Below are 16574 nucleotides of genomic sequence, written 5' to 3'. Positions count from 1 at the left end.
TGATATTGCTGGAAACTTTCCCTTTGTGAAGTGGCATTACACAGAACTTGCAAATGTAGACATACTCCTTTTTTTGTGAACTGTGCAAACATGGCATTGCCTAGAAGTATTCTTCCCGTTGGAATGTTCACTCTTCACAATTTTCACAAGGGTATTTTTCCGCATATCACTCAAGAGTCACCCTGGGGGGTCCACATGAGGCCTTCGTGGGGTGGGAGTTGATGGGCCCGGTCGTGTACTAAGTCTTTGTGTGACCCTAGTTCTGCCGCCACCATCTGGACTGTAGCCCAGGCCTTTGCCACATTCATCAGAAATGCTTTGTATTTCAATTTTGAATCAGGGTTTAGATTTTTTTTTAGATTTTTTGCTGTCCCCGCAATGTTAATACGAGCAATGTTATTACCCACATTATCGTCGGAGCTACTATCACTTTAACTGTCTGTGGCCCCAATTCTTTGTTGTCCCCCATCACTGTCGCTGTCTGAATGACAATCCATTACTACGCGTCTCACAAGGCAGGTCAGCTAGGTCATCGGAGGAGAATTTTTCCTTGATCCATTCTCCCCACTAGCTACTGGCTGATATACACAGCTTGAAGAAGGCAAAGCATTTTCCTTTATGGTCAGTTAAGTAAACAGCGAGGTCAAGTTACTGACTGCTAACTAAACATTCCAGAGTCTTTATCACGCATCTGCATGTGGTTGCGTGCAATGTAGGTGGCGCCAGAGCGATGTATAGTGTGTTGCAACTTATCGTGTTCTAAAAGCCTGTTAACATGCGAATAGTCTGCCATGTTTAAAAGCGAAAAACCTTTTAAAGGGTGCGCGGTCTGCAAAGTGTTAAGCAAGGAGTTAGTTGTGAGATGGAAATCAGTCGGCAATGTCGTGAGCATAAGAGGAGGTTAATCTCCATTGTTGGGAACCATAACCAAGTGACAATTAAGACTATTACCAACCAATGACCAACAAAGACTATAACATAATGAAACAGTGTGGGCTAGTGTGATTTGTTAAGTGTGTAGATTGGCGGTAGTGTTATAACAAGTTGCAAGGGCCCAATAAATCCAATTATCAATCAAAAGCCTGTGTCTAGTCACTAACCAGTGACAATACAAAAGCTTATGTAACAAACGACATGACTTCTCAACGGATGTCACTAATTAAGCACTACGCCATGAAGGTGTATGGGGTAGCTGATGTTTTCTTGATCTTGGCACTAGTTAGTTAGTTATTGGAGAGGGTGGGTTTCCCCATGCACTTAGACCAGTATTGGTCCATTGTGCTTCCCTCTATGATATTCTACCAGTCTCTATACCCTACCGATATTGGTGCGTACCATCAGTCCCGACCAAGCCAGCGAGTTCGGCCTCTACTGGCTTAGCGGTATCTATAATGCTTCCCCCCTCTATCAGAGGCGTTAGAGACTACTGTTGGGCGGGAAATGTCCTTGAATTTGGCTCAGTGACCTCCTTTGGAGATATGAGGTTCTTTTACGTGCCATAAAGCTATGACATGGGACCCACGGCTTAAAGTCCCTCCCGGAGGACTTGTTCCCTGAATTTTTCCGCCCTTAAAAATTCCACGACCTCCGCCGGGTTTGAACCCACGTACCATGAGTCATGAGGTGGGAATGTTACCTCTAGACTACGGAGGCCGCTGACCTTGGCACTAACTAGGCGGTGAGTGGTCAGCTTCACATCCTGGCCACTTTACCCTGAGGAAAGAGTCGTCAGTACCCATTCAATATGAGGCAGGATGGACCCCAGAGTCAGTCTGGATGATATGGAGAAGTGAAAATTCTTGACCCTGTCAAGACCCAAACTCCAACCCCTCAGTTGCTATACCAACTACACTATCGGATGTTAGTGGAAAATAGAAAAATAAAATTAAATTAAATTAAAATTAGTTAACATAATTAGCTCCTTCACATACCATTTCAGTAACGATCATATCCACACAGTTCCTGCCCGTCAATGGCAAGGTACACCTGTTTACAATCTTATAAGAGCCGTCGCCAGCCGTGTGGATCATTGTGACTATAACTTTTGTGCCTGGAGCTGCTACCAAGTCCATGGCTCCACCCATCCCTTTTACAAGTTTACCCTAGACATACCATACAGAAACATCAATCAATCCATGTGTCCACTGTTTACATCTCACATACATACACTTAGAGCTATACTAATTTTAATGACTGAAAATGTGAGCTCTGAGGTTTTCATGGTGGTTATTGTGAATAACAACTGTGTTCTGCGATGTAATATCATTTAGTCAGTTAGAAGTTTTCCTGACATTTTTGGAAGAACATATTGCCTCCATCTTGAGGACTGAAGCTGAGCAAGCAACCAGTAAGTAGTCTGCTTGATTTTCCTCAGTCCCTCTAGGCAACTAACAGGATTTTCTCGTCTTCTCCAATTTATTATTCAGTGACCTTACTACTTGATGCTGTATAGTCCAAGCTACTGACAGAATCAATACTTTCAGTGTTTCAAGTGAATTCCAAGTATACAAAATGTTCCATTCTTAACATTTCAAAACAATATGTGACTTTCATGAAAATACAACTCACATCTAAGAGATATGAAAATCCTTTTATAATAATGGTTTTAATACTCATGTTACCAACTTACAGGAATCATCCAGTTGGCCAGGTCACCATACTGCGAAACCTGCATACCTCCAAGCACAGTTATGTCTATATGGCCACTTAAAAAAAAAAGAAAAAGAAAAAAAGAAACAAAATTCAGTGAAGGGAAACACAAATAATTTGTAACAATGACAGAAAAATTAACAGCACTCAGTGTTTTAACCTTAACCAACAGTGTGTTGTACTAATGTAAGAGTGCTTGCACATGGTCAAGGCAGTTGGTGTAATGGTGTGTGCACACAATCCTGAAGGCTGAGCAGTGCCTTTTTGCAAAAGTAATACTCTTCTGAGTTAAAATTCAACTGCAAGCGCCCTAATATTGAGAGATTTTAGAGCCCCTATTCTCAGCTAATAAATGTATAAAGGTAGTCCTCAATGCTACAAAACTGCTGGGGAAAATGCTTCGTTCTATTAGGAGAAAAGTCTAGGTGAAGAATACATGAATTTGTGTACTGCAGAGCTCCTGCGATCTGCAGACTTTGCCTACTAATGTGCCTTCCAAGTGACAGTTATTAAATCACTGCTGTTGGTTTTTGGCCAGCAACACAACAATAAAAATATAAATAAACCAATCAAATTGCTCACATTGATTTCACTTGACAGGTGCTACATGTTTTGATCTGCATATGGGACCATCCTCAGGCAGTCTCTTCAAATATGTCTCCTGTTATTGAACTGTTGTAATATGAATCCATATTACTGGCACTCATCACAATCAAATAACACATGCAACCACCACGAAGTTGCAATAATTTTTCTAATTTTAATATTTAAATTCAAAATTATTTAAAATTCTCTTGGTGAATGTAAAATTCTATGTTGTTTTGTGTTTTTATCCCACACTGTTGGTTCCCTTTCACCTGGGGTTCACTGTTTTACCATCTGGAAGTAAACTGCCATGTGTATTACTGTCTAAGTTTTGGGTTATTTGATATTTATATATCTCATGTTGATGGCCAAATACCACTGATCATGATACACAATAGGATGCAAACAGTGAACAGCACCTCATAAATCTAAGATCCATGGCCATTATCAAAACCTTCCACTTGACCCTATTCCGGTCTGCCATAGTACTGTTAACCCTTCAGCGCGGGCATTTAAATATCGCTGTTGTGGGGCCTACTGCAGTAGTATTTTTTAGTTGCCCATTTAAATTTTGCTCTAAATTATATTATGTATCATAACTTTTGAACTATATGAGATATAATTATGAATTTTTCACTGAAATCATCTTAAAAGATGGTTTTATAATCTTACCTTATAATATGAGCGCCCTGTATCTCAGCGGTGGAAGCAAGTGGGTTAGAAGTTGAGTTTCATATGGTATTTCTTTAAACATTCATCTAAACACAAGCCTGCCTCACATTCACTACACCAGTAAACAGATCCTTTCCTTTTACCATGTTTTGCGCACACCACACATCTTTTTTGAGGCTTTGCCTTTTCCCTTTGGCTGGAATACGCTCCAGGAAATGTTGTTCTGTGAGTCTTTTACGCGGCGGCTCAACTGACGGACGGTCGTATACAGGACAAAGAACACCAGAACCGTGAATTTCCACAATACCTTGTGCTAGTGAAAGTCTGAACTTTAGTGTGTCCGTGTTTTTGTTATTCAGGGGACACCGATATATGACCATTGTGTTATGTATTGCTACATTGAGTAGCCTCTTGAATAACTTCTGATACCACTTAGTACTCTTCTTTCGTTCAAGCAAGTACGGCTGTAGCATTTGATCCTTCAGATCGACTCCTAGCATGTTTCTGTTGTAATCACAAACAACCATGGGCTTTGTTTCTTGTTTATTTGTTTGCTTTATTCACAACCACATGCATATCACCTTTGTGGTATGTTGATATCATAGTCACTTGGCCATCATAACTGTGAGGTGAAGCATTCTGTTTACACTGACTGGCAGTGCTGCAGGATCTTGAATTTTATGGTTACACAAACAGAGAGCGTACTCTTTTCACAACAGCCCAGTGCAATCGTCATCATGTTGGCATTTTTCTTTCCATATTTATTGGCCTTCAAAATTAGGCTTACAGCTTGGTGTATGGTGTACAGCAAGCCGCAGGTAGGACCATTTAAATACCAGCGTACCGTGTATGGCAAACCACGCTGAAGGTTTAAAGTGGGAAATTTAGTTCACACGAGGTCAGACCATAGAAATGGTAATGATGTAATGATCATCTGTGTAAACTACGATAGAAACAGGAGGATAATATAAAAGTTTATTGTCCAGGAATATAGGAATTAAATCTTCCATTGTTATGGAAGTAGTGGCTAGATTTTAATTTGAGAATAACAGTTTTTATATTGAAAACAATGTGACACTAGGTCTCCTGGACCTGTGCATGTGTTGCCACACAGTGCGATGCAAGGATGGTAAAGGTTACAACGGAACATGAAGAAAGAGACCGTGGTGACACAAATTGTAAGAGATGAAGTATGATGGTAAGATTATAACAGTCTTCTGGAATGTGACACTCTACTCCAGCCTGCAAATGCAAGTAGCACATTCCTGCAAAACTGGTAATGATCTATCATACTAGATGGCACCACATCCCACAAGGCAGTAATCTGTATTGAAGTGGATCACGGTATTGTGTAGCAGGGCTTTCAAGATTGAACAAACAGAGAATTCCAAAGAAAAATACAGGGTGGGGCATATAAACCTTTCCGATTTCAAAAATTCGTGGAATAGAAATAAAGAAAAATGCAGGCAAAATTATTTTATTATTTGAAAGGACATAGAATGCAGTTTTATTTTAATGGGGTTTAAAATAATATCTTCCAAATGGCCACCTCCGTTTTCCATAAACTGACGGAGCCTGTTTCGGAAGTTTTCCATGACTCTACGAGTCATATTCCGTGGAATAGCGTTGATTTCTTCAGTGATGGCAGCCTTCAGTTCATTGATAGTTCAGGGACAATGTGTGTACACCTTTGCCTTGAGGCATGGAATTAGATCAGGCGATCTGGGGGGGGCCACCTGATGTCACCCCGCAAAGAGACAAGAAGACCAGAAAACATTTGTCTTAGAATCTCCATTGAACAACATGAGGTGTGGGCCATAGCACCATCTTGTTGGAATCAAATATCTTCCAGGTCATGATCTTGCAATAATTCATCCAATTTCGGTAGAAGAAAATTTTCAAGCATGTAACTTCACCATCTTCTTCGAAGAAGTAGGGACCCCAGACACCACAATCAGCCTGAAGATTTTCTTTTTAATGCAGAAGATGTCGCTCTAAAATTTGATGTCCAATTTCTAATTGTTGGTCCAGTGGGAATGGGATCACGCCGACTGAGTGAGTGCGAAAGGCTCACTGGGTTTTGATCACGGAACCACCGTTTTTAATAAACTCTTCCAGAAATTGTGTGTACTGAAAACTGCATGATATAATGAGTCTAACGATACCGTTCCCACCACTCTACCCCTTCCCTAGCCTCAGCAAGGACCCTGTGAAATTGGAAAGGTTAATATCCCCCACCCTGTATAAACATGAAATTCAACACTCATGAGGACAGATATCAAGAAAAGGGACAACAGGCTAGGAAACAGATCATGCAGAAGGAAGGAAGAACATGGGAAGTAAGAGGGGAGGAGCAGCTTTGGGAAAACATCAAAGGAAGAAGCAGAAGACAAAGAATATGCCACACTTGGCACTTTGTTATACCAACTTACCCTCTGATCATGGCGAAACTGTCATCACTACCAAAGTATGAGGCCCCTTGTATGACCGTGACAGTTTCCTTCCCTGCATTAATCAAATCAGGATCAACTTCGCTCTCAGATGGGTATGGTCCCAATCCCAAGATACCATTTTCACTCTGAAGATAAACTGTTATGTCCTTTGGGATGTAATTGCTGGCCAGAACAGGGATACCAATTCCTAAATTAGCTGTTTAAAATGTCAAGGATTGTATCAGGCTGAAAATGTAATTAATATAATCAAAAGATTCAACTGTGTCAGAAAATATCAGTCATACTGAAAGTTTTAAAGATTTTGTAATTTTGGGCAGGCTCCCCCCATCTTCTGCATTAGGCCACATCCTCATCCTATGTCAGCACTGTGCTAACCTACTAATATGGAAAGCTTGTACAGAAAATAAAATAAATACTCAAGGTTAACATAATTCTGAACCAAAATAATACAAAATAATTGGACAGTTTCCTGAATGTTTGTGGTAAATGGCAAAGTTGTCATTGTGCTTAATTAAACACATATGATGAATACAAATATTAGTAGTCTTATGAATAAGTTGGCTGGCCAAACCAATTAAAGAGATACCATAAAGATGGTTGGAGGAGTCGAGGTATAGCGCCATGCATTCTTAACCCCAGTACCAGATGGAGGTGAGAGGTCAGCTTCACAGCCAAAGAAGAACTGCCAGTACCCACTAGACACGAAGGTGGGTGGGTTCCAGAGCCAATCTGGATGCTGTGAGGGCAGAAAATCTCTTTCCTCGACTTGAAACCAAACCATGATTTCTGTCATCCAGCTCACAACCTAGTGACTATAAGGACTAAGATACTGTGGCATGTAGACCCATTGCTAAGTAATGACCCTATAAACAATGCCCACTCCTAGGCAATGACCATGGAATAAGCAAATATATGGTAGCCATTGCTGAGTAACAGCTTCACAAACAAACATGTTCTCATGGCAATGACTAAATAACAACAACAATGAGGAGCAGTGTTTTCTCTGCAGTCCGTGCTGAGGGTTTATAGGCCGGACAAGTCTAGAGTTTAGTCAGTTGTGGGATATCTGACAGCCAGTAAGAACATAAGCAGAGGGCACTGTCAGAAGCCGTTACCAGCAAACGACTAGTAAAGACATAGAAGACTTTATGTGTGCTGCAGGTATGGTGATCAAGTGTGTAAGCCAGTGAGGCTGTTATAGATACTTGTAGTTACGAGTTGTGTGTATAAGTGTTCATTAAATCCAATCACCAATCCAAACCCTGTCTACAGTGATACTCAAAACTGTGACAATATTCTAGGTCCTCCCGAATCCTTGTACACTGTCAAGCACTTCATACATTCAGTGCTAATGAACACTGCTTCTTACAAAGGATACCATACATTCCATCTGTGAATTCTGCTGCAACTCTTCGAGCTATCCGTTCCCTCATAAGTGCTGCTGGCACTGACGATGCCAGTGACTGCTTAGCTTGTTTTCGTACTGCCAGTCTCTAGAAAAAAAAGACATGCTTTATAGGCAGCAAACAAAAGGGACATAACCACATATCCATTTCTATCTTCTTACCTAACCAAAGATTATATTATTACTGGAAAAGAAAAACAATCTACAGCAAAAACACAAATAACGAAAGACATGAAGTTTCAGAACATTCTCAAAGGTAATTATGCAGCCTCCATCAACATTAAATGGTACCTTAAAGCTTGTATAGTTTCCTATCCTGTCACAAGATTGCTACCTTCTGTAATGTTATGCAGGAATTTATAAACCAAGGTTAAAAGCTCTATGACAATGCTCTGACTTGATGGTTGAAAATTATTATTTCAGAATCACTTCATTATCTGAGTTTATTTAAAGTACTATATTTTGGAAAGTTGTTCTATTTCCATTTTCAGGAGGACAGAAAACAAAAGTTCTCTGTTGGGCCTTTTGGTAGAGGTACCAAGTAACCATGGTCCATGGCTCAGGAGTAGCTCTCCTGAGGTTCCATGCAGTAAAGGTTTTCTTTTGCATCTTGTTCATGTGAAGATGGAAATATAGCAGAACACCGATTATCTGAATCCTGAAACTTCCAGTTAACTTAATCACCGCAACCAAGAAATGCGTCGGCTAGACAAACATCATTGCTGGAATTTTTTAAATAAAATGTCTAAAAATGTTAATTTATAATTACATTTATTAATTTGTTTGTTTTACCTGTTTCAAAAGTTCTTGTAGTTTTTATTATTATAATAGGGCAGGACATTATAACAGTGTTTTTTAATGGACAAGAATTTAATCAAATTATCATAATTTTTTATTATTTGAACAACCTTTGTCACTAATTAATTTGGAGGAGTGCTGGTCTACTGTATAAAAATTCTTTGAAATAAAGTGGTCTTAATAAACCTGGAAGCAGGATAAAGCTCAAAATAATAGTTTCACACAAAGTATTTTGTAGTTTCGGTGCAAATTCTCAGCATATTAATATTCTGCTCACTCATTTTCTCAAAAGAAAAAGAAAAAGAAAGCAAAGGTTGTTATTGGTCGTACAAATGCAGTTTCACTGTTTTCCTGTGTCTCACCTCTATTCTCTTCTCATACTTGTCACCCTTAACAATTCTGTCAACAAAAATTCCTGGAACATGAACTTCGTCCGGAGGGATTGATCCTGTAGGTACAATTTCTTCCACTTCTGCAATAGTTACCTTCGCTGCTTTGCACATTGGTGAATTAAAGTTTTGTGCAGATTTCCTGAAATTAAGAAGCATAAAAATGTATTATGGTCTCCTGCAACTTAATGCTATGTTAAGTTCATACTGAAACTTAACTTCAACTACAGTACAATGTAAGAGAAAGCCAAGCGGAAGAAAACAGATGTTTATACCATACCTGAAGATCAAATTGCCAGCTTCATCAGCTTTCCATGCTTTCACTAACGCGAAGTCCCCAGTGATGGCCCTCTCCATAATGTATGGCTTTCCATTAAAGTTTTCATATGAATGTTTCTCACTGACAATTTCCACCTTTAAAACATTAATAGCAAGACTGGTAATCAAATATTTCAGGGTGTGTGTGACATGTGGACCACCTATTACATGGTCCCTGAATGTGATAATGAAACTGTATGAACTGGCTTCATTTAATTTCGCCAAATATAATACTAACTAATAACTGAGGAGCTGGGGTTTGATTCCTGCTAGGAGCAAAAAATTTCTCTCCTTCATAATGTCCAGACTGGCTCTGGGGCACACCTGCCCTCTTATACAATCTGTACTGTGGTCTGTTTCCTTGGGGGTAAGGTGGCTGGGTCATCAAAATGACTACTCAGCTCCATCTACTGTTGATGTTAAAAAAGCTGGAGCTATACCTCCATTCCCCCATATATCTACATGGTGTGGTGCTTAATTAATTAAGCCCAGGAATAACTTCACCTGTTCAGTAACTGCATTCTAAAGGAGATTTTTCTTGAAGAATTTGTCAAATCCTCACTTCTTAGGAGCCCAAAGGTCCATCAGCATTGCTAGTGGACTCGTCTCGAGCCAGAAAAATCCAGCCCGAGTGTTCACATCCTATTTCCTTATGATCAGGCTGACAAAAAGAGGACTGCATACTCTACATATATGAGAGGAAACTGCAGTAACTGCATAAGAAAGCTTGCATGAATATTAGTGGCATCATGCTTTTCTATAATGGCGACTAAAAGAAATTTGAAATATTGGAATATTTTCATTTCATAGCTGGCAATACAGCTGAGGTCTGGTCATACTGTGGCTCAAGGTCAGATAGTATGACATTGTCCAAGGTCACATTGCAGTATACTGCAGTTCAGCTGTTGTCCAGTGAGCATGGCATAAAGATGGTTGTTCCACTAGAGGTTTCACTGGGAACTAGTCAGGTGTTTTAGTGGATATTTTGTGGTCTGAGGGGTTTGGGGGGGGGGGCAAAAATACACTGACAACAGGCTGACCAGTATGAACAGAAATGTTTGCCACAATGAAGTGTACACAGAAATAACAAAATGTTTAAAAGCAGCTGAACCAGTACTGCTGATTCTGATATGTCTGGACTCATGTATGTTTCACCGTAGCAAACAGCTCTGTCCATACTAGGTAGCCAAGAGTCAATGGATTTCCACCCATAATTTATTCTAGTCAAATAATTGAAAAAAGAGCTGAATGTTGTGAAAGATGTATTATGTTGGAAAACCAACTTCTCAGTACCCAGAAGGAACTGAAGACTGCGAAATTAATTATAGATTTACTTTTAGAGGACATCAAGAATCCAACTGAGGCTGATACCAACCCCACGCGAAATAATGAAGATGGATCTCAGTTATCTTTAAATGAAAGAAATTGGATCCAAAGTCCAATAAACTCACATAAGAAGATGTTAGTAAAGTTTAAAGACCAGAGTGAAATATATTTTAAAACAAATAATCGTTTTGAGGTCTTATCTAACCTCAATGATGTTGTTAAATCAACGAATGCAAGTGGAGCTGTTCGAAATATTGTGGATAATGGTACAAGTCAAATAAGTGTTAGTAAATACAAGCATAATGGAAATGCTCAAATGACAAATAACATTCCAGTAATAGTAAATGGTGTGGTAATATCTTATAATAATAAAGTGCAGATTGGTGACATGTTTTATTTAGGTGATAGTGTCAAAACTTGTGTAACTGACACAAACAACAGGCAAGAGATTTCAAAGAAGAAAGTTTCCGTTTCAGCAACAGTCACTTCAAAGAATAAAGGAAACCTTTCCCTGCTAACTACTGGAGAGAGTCACATGAGTGATTGTGCTAGGAACAGCAATCTACTTAAACAAAAAATACTTATAACTGGTGATAGTCATGTTAGAGGGTTGGCAGCTAACATTAACAGCAACCTCAATAATACTTTTTATGCAATGGGTAGCATTAAACCAAATGCCAATATCGAGGTGATACTTCTTCCTTACACACTTTTACAGAATATTTTTAAAAAAAAAGATGTAATTATATTTTTTGGTGGTACTAAAGACATAAGTAAGAATGAGTCAAAAAAAAGGACTTCTATCACTAAAGGCTTTTATTCAAAGAACTAACAACACAAATGTAATCTTGCTTAGAGCGCCATTAAGATATGATTTGTCTCCTGATTCTTGTGTTAATTTAGAAGTAAATCTCTTTAATAAGAGGTTACAATCCCTTGCACATAATTTTGCTCATGTAAGCCTTGTAAATGCATGTACTGAAAGATTCCATCATACTAAACATGGCCTGCATTTAAATAATCAAGAGAAAGACTGTATCTCTCTTCTTCTTGTGAAAGAGATTAATACCATGTTTGGTCTAAAAGCAATTTCCTCATCTATAGCCTTACCATGGGAAGATCACAAGATAAATTCATTTCAATGGGCTCAGGGTTATAAAGGCAAAGATTATGAAGATGACTGCAGTGTGATTAATAGTGTAACAAAAAATAAAGAATTAGAAAAAATTGAACATAATCTTATACCGACTCGTAAATCAAATAGAACAAAAAAGGCTATTTCGACAAGTCAAAATGATTTTTTATGGTCAAGTTAAATCAGGAATATACTAGGAGGACTGATTTGCATCATGTACAAGCTATAGATCATTCTATGAGAGGTCAAGTAATAGTAAATCATTCCTACAATGTATCTAAAAGCAACGTCAAGTTAAAAAATAATTTGAATCAGTTTATAAAAATTTATCATCAAAATATTTGTGGACTTCAATACAAAATTGACGAATTGGTAGCTTCTTTATATCCAGATATACCTCATGTCATGTGTATTTCTGAACACCATTTAAACCATATGCAAATTCAACTTATTACAATGGATGAATACAAAAGATGTACTGAATACTGTAGACAGTCCTTTCAAAAAGGAGGTGTATGTATATATATACTTAAGGAACTTTCATTTACTTCAATAAATTTAACTAAATTTTGTAAAGATAAAGACTTAGAAGCATGTGCTATTAAACTTAAACTGTCAACTACAAAAATTTGTATTCTTACTATTTATAGATCACCAGTTGGTAATGTTCAGTTTTTTCTAAATGGTCTTGAGGCTATTCTCAAAATGGTACACAAACCCAATATCCTCTTAATCATTTGTGGTGATTTTAATGTAAATTATCTTGAGGAATCCAAAGAAAAAAAAAAGAACTAAATGATCTACTAAACTCTTACAATCTTAATAGCATAATCCAATTTCCAACAAGAATAACCAAAAACTCAAGTACAACTATTGATAATGTTTTTCTCGATATCACCAAATTTACTCATTTTAGAATATCTCCTGTACCAAACGGCTTATCAGATCATGATGCCCAAATACTTGATATATATACAAATGAGAGAATTTTTAAATGTTCCAAAAAGAAAATTAAATACATTAGGAAATTTGATGTATTCACGATTCAGGAATTTCAAGATCAACTTAGTAAAGAATCCTGGAGTAACGTATTTCATAATTCCAATAGTGACATGAATAATATTTACAATTCTTTTCTGAATATATATCTACAAATTTTTGTCTCATGTTTTCCTAAGAAAAAGGTTTTTGAAAGACAATCGACAAATAAATGGATTACCAGTGGTATCATTAATTCATGTAAAAAGAAAAAGGATCTATATCTTTTAGTTAAATCCAACAATGATGTAAATTTAAAAACTTATTACTTAAGATACTGTAAAATCTTAGCTAATATAATAAAAGCAGCAAAGAAATTATACTTTAAAAATAAAATCACACATGCTCATAACAAAGTCAAAGCTACTTGGAATATTATAAAATCGAACATAGGAAGAAATATCAATGAGCAAGTTATAGATAACATGGATGAAAATAATAAAGAACTCTCTTCTAAAATCAATGCTGAAAAATTCAATGAATATTTTATAAAAATGACTGTTAATATCTCTGAAAAGATTAAAAATAAAAATAAGTTAAATACAAACAATACGAACTACTCTCCATACAACTTGGCTCAGGTTTATAATTTTAAGTACAATAATATCAATTTACATAACACTTCTACCAGTGAGATTTTAAAAATTATAAAGAACTTTGCTTGGAAAAATTCACAGGGTTTCGATGAAATTCCTTTGAAACTTTTAAAAATCAGTGCACCATTTATTGCTTCTCCTTTAAGCTATATAATAAATAAGTCTTTATCTACAGGGATTTTTCCTGACAGAATGAAATATTCAATTATTGTCCCACTACATAAAAAGGTGCTTTAAAGAATGTAGCAAATTTCAGACCAATCTCTTTATTACCTTCCTTTTCTAAAATCTTTGAAAAAGTTATCTACAAGAGACTACTTGTGCATTTTCAAGCCAATAATGTCCTTACTAACGATCAATTCGGATTCAGAAATAAATCATCAACTACCAATGCTATATTTATAAACTTACTAATATCATCTTGTCTACTTTAAATAATAAAAAGAAGTGTGGTGGCATACTTTTTGACGTAGAAAAAGCCTTTGATTGTGTGGACCATAGAATTTTGTTATCTAAATTAAAATATTATGGAATAAAAGGTAGGCTGCATTTATTGTTAGAATCATACCTTACTAATAGATATCAGAGAGTAAAATTTAATAATATATTCTCTAAATGGGGAAAAATTACCAAAGGTGTTCCACAGGGATCGATTCTGGGTCCACTTTTGTTTTTGGTCTACATTAATGACTTACCTTCTTTTATCAAGCGCTTTGGCCCTCATAATACCTCAATAATTTTATTCACTGATGATACAAGCGTATTAACAAATGATCTCAACTTCATGAATCTAGAAAACAAACTTTCAATTGTATTAAAATTAATGAATGAATGGTTTCATTCTAATATGCTTTCGCTGAATCTTGACAAAACTTGCTGTATGAAATTCTCTGCAAAACAGGGTTACCTCGATAATCTAAATATTACTTATGGTAATAATAATTTACGTGAACAAAATGATGTAAAATTTCTAGGACTGATGCTGGATAACCTATTAACATGGAAAAAACACATCGAATCAATTATAATGAAACTGAATTATATTATAATATATTATCAGAAGATCTAAACAATTTCTAAATATCGATACCCTCAAAATGATTTATTTTGCCTATTTTCATTCCATAATGTCTTATGGCTTGATTTTCTGGGGGAATTCATATCAGAGTATGCACCTTTTTAGACTTCAAAAAAGAGTTATTAGAATTATGGTTGGTGTAGGTTACAAAGATCCTTGTAGGAAGATATTTTCTTCGCTTAAAATATTACCTCTGCCCTCTCTATATATTTTTTCTGTTTTAATGTTTGTAGTAAACAATTGGGAAATGTTTACCAAAAATTCGGATGCATATTCGATTACGACTAGAAACATTTCTAATCTTTATCTTCCATCTGCTAAATTATCGATTTATCAGAAAGGTACTCAATTTATCGGAATTAAGATATTTAATAATCTCCCAATTAACATAAAACAGCTGCATGGCAATATAAATCTTTTTAAGAAGACATTACTCCAATTTCTATCTTCGCTCATTTTATAGCATTGATAAATTTTTTAAATATAAAAAATAATAATCTTCATACTGAATCCAATTGATAAATCCACCTATATAAATACTTCTGTTGTTTACCATAATTTTAAATATCTGTTAAAATTTATTACTCATTTATGCAGATATAAGCATGTAATAAGACCCCATTTGAATTTATTTGTTAGGTTGTTAATTTTGTGACACTTATGTATTAAGTATGACATGTATATTTTCATGTTTATCTGTAAGTATGCAATAAAAATTTCGTTCTTTAAATTTTAACTATACAAATATGGTGTGTATACAACTTAGACTTGTTTCTTATTTGTGTTCTTACATTTTGATAAATTAGCTTAATTCATATGATTTCATATTAGGGTATGATTTTGGAGTTTCTTGTGAAGTTCTTATTATGACCAGTATATGTTTTTATTTTCATTTTATTGTTTTTATTGACAAATGTGTTTTACATGTATTATATTTGTATTTTCTACTGTTGTATTTTGACAATCTGCTTGTTTGTAAAGCAATGATTTTTTATCTGACTGTTCCTATATCCGATGGTTGTTCTCACAACATTGTAAAGATCTTATGGAATATAAATAAACTAACTTACTAACTAACTTCATTGGCATCATGGTACAGTCATTCTCCTAATTAATTATAAATGTTGAATAACTAGGAATTAGTACAGGGCTAGGGACCTGAGTTCAGGTCTGGCTGTTTTAGCATTAAGCCAGATAGAGGTGGTCCCCTGAATAGTGGAATCCAGCCTCTATGTGCCTGGCAAAAATAGGACTTCCCATATTAAAAACCCAATGGGATACCAGTGTATACTTGTTGGTAAAACAGCATCATGGCCCAGGCAGCTGTGGGCAGTCAAGCTGTGATAGTTAAACAAGAAGGTTGTGGAAACACCAAGGTGGGTGTGGATCTTTCTGTTTTCAGGGTTTTATCCCGTTGGGTTCAACTTAGTGAACAAAATGACTAGTGACATCCATCCATCTGCTGAGATACATACAAATTTGGATCAGTATTGTAAATGATGGCACAAGGCGTGATATGAAGAAAATCCTAACAAAGTACAGTTGATATAACCTGAATGTGAAACTTTTTACTAGTTCATAGCTTCAGAAATAACCCTACGAGAATCATGCCCAAACCCTGTTCACTAAACCTTATCACCCAGGGAAACCCACATTTTTAGAGCTCTCACCTGTCACCTGGTAACAACTCTGTGAAAAAAAGAGTTATTCCCATCTCTCCTCATAGCAGTCCAGAAAACTGGTGAGAGTAGCAGATTGTAGCACAGCCTTACTGTATCAGCTGAGCCATCAAAGATGATTGATCCCCGTCATGGTGCAATGAGCAGATATATTGGGGAGAGAGTAAACTGGGGAAGACTTAAATGGAAGAATATTAACACTAACATTACTGACCTGAGATAATTAATCTGACTTTTATGTTCCTCTTTTTTGCCGTCTATGTGCAACATTAGTGATGGCCAACTACCATACAACAAACTTCTGCTCCAACAAAAAGAGCCACACACAAAACCTAAGATAAACCAACAAACCAACAAAACCATAAGGCAAACACGAGCATAGCAACCCACATGCTCTAGAAATAAATCCAAGTCAACTGCATAAACAGCATTACAGTGAGCAGCAGATTCCTT

General features: G+C 36.5%; 1 protein-coding gene and 1 long non-coding RNA gene across 2 annotated transcripts in view; one reads left to right on the top strand and one right to left on the bottom strand.

Annotated features, from left to right (window-relative positions):
- The window catches only part of LOC111864126 (succinyl-CoA:3-ketoacid coenzyme A transferase 1, mitochondrial), a 35429-nt gene that overhangs the window by 2303 nt on the left and 16552 nt on the right, over positions 1-16574 (bottom strand). The window contains exons 5-10 of the mRNA XM_023851159.2: positions 9232-9365; positions 8925-9093; positions 7738-7852; positions 6339-6555; positions 2630-2705; positions 1932-2102 (exon numbers count right to left, since the gene is read on the bottom strand). Coding sequence (XP_023706927.1) covers positions 1932-2102; positions 2630-2705; positions 6339-6555; positions 7738-7852; positions 8925-9093; positions 9232-9365 — 882 coding nt within the window. The remainder of the gene's footprint in view (positions 1-1931; positions 2103-2629; positions 2706-6338; positions 6556-7737; positions 7853-8924; positions 9094-9231; positions 9366-16574) is intronic.
- LOC117282279 lies at positions 9372-15516 on the top strand. The gene is made up of 2 exons (XR_004512989.1): positions 9372-10237; positions 10610-15516. It is a non-coding gene; the product is annotated as an uncharacterized LOC117282279 (long non-coding RNA).

Source organism: Cryptotermes secundus, unplaced genomic scaffold (genome assembly GCF_002891405.2).
Source record: "Cryptotermes secundus unplaced genomic scaffold, Csec_1.0 scaffold1000, whole genome shotgun sequence".
NCBI lineage: Eukaryota > Metazoa > Arthropoda > Insecta > Blattodea > Kalotermitidae > Cryptotermes > Cryptotermes secundus.
This window is presented reverse-complemented; position numbering and strand designations above follow the sequence as displayed.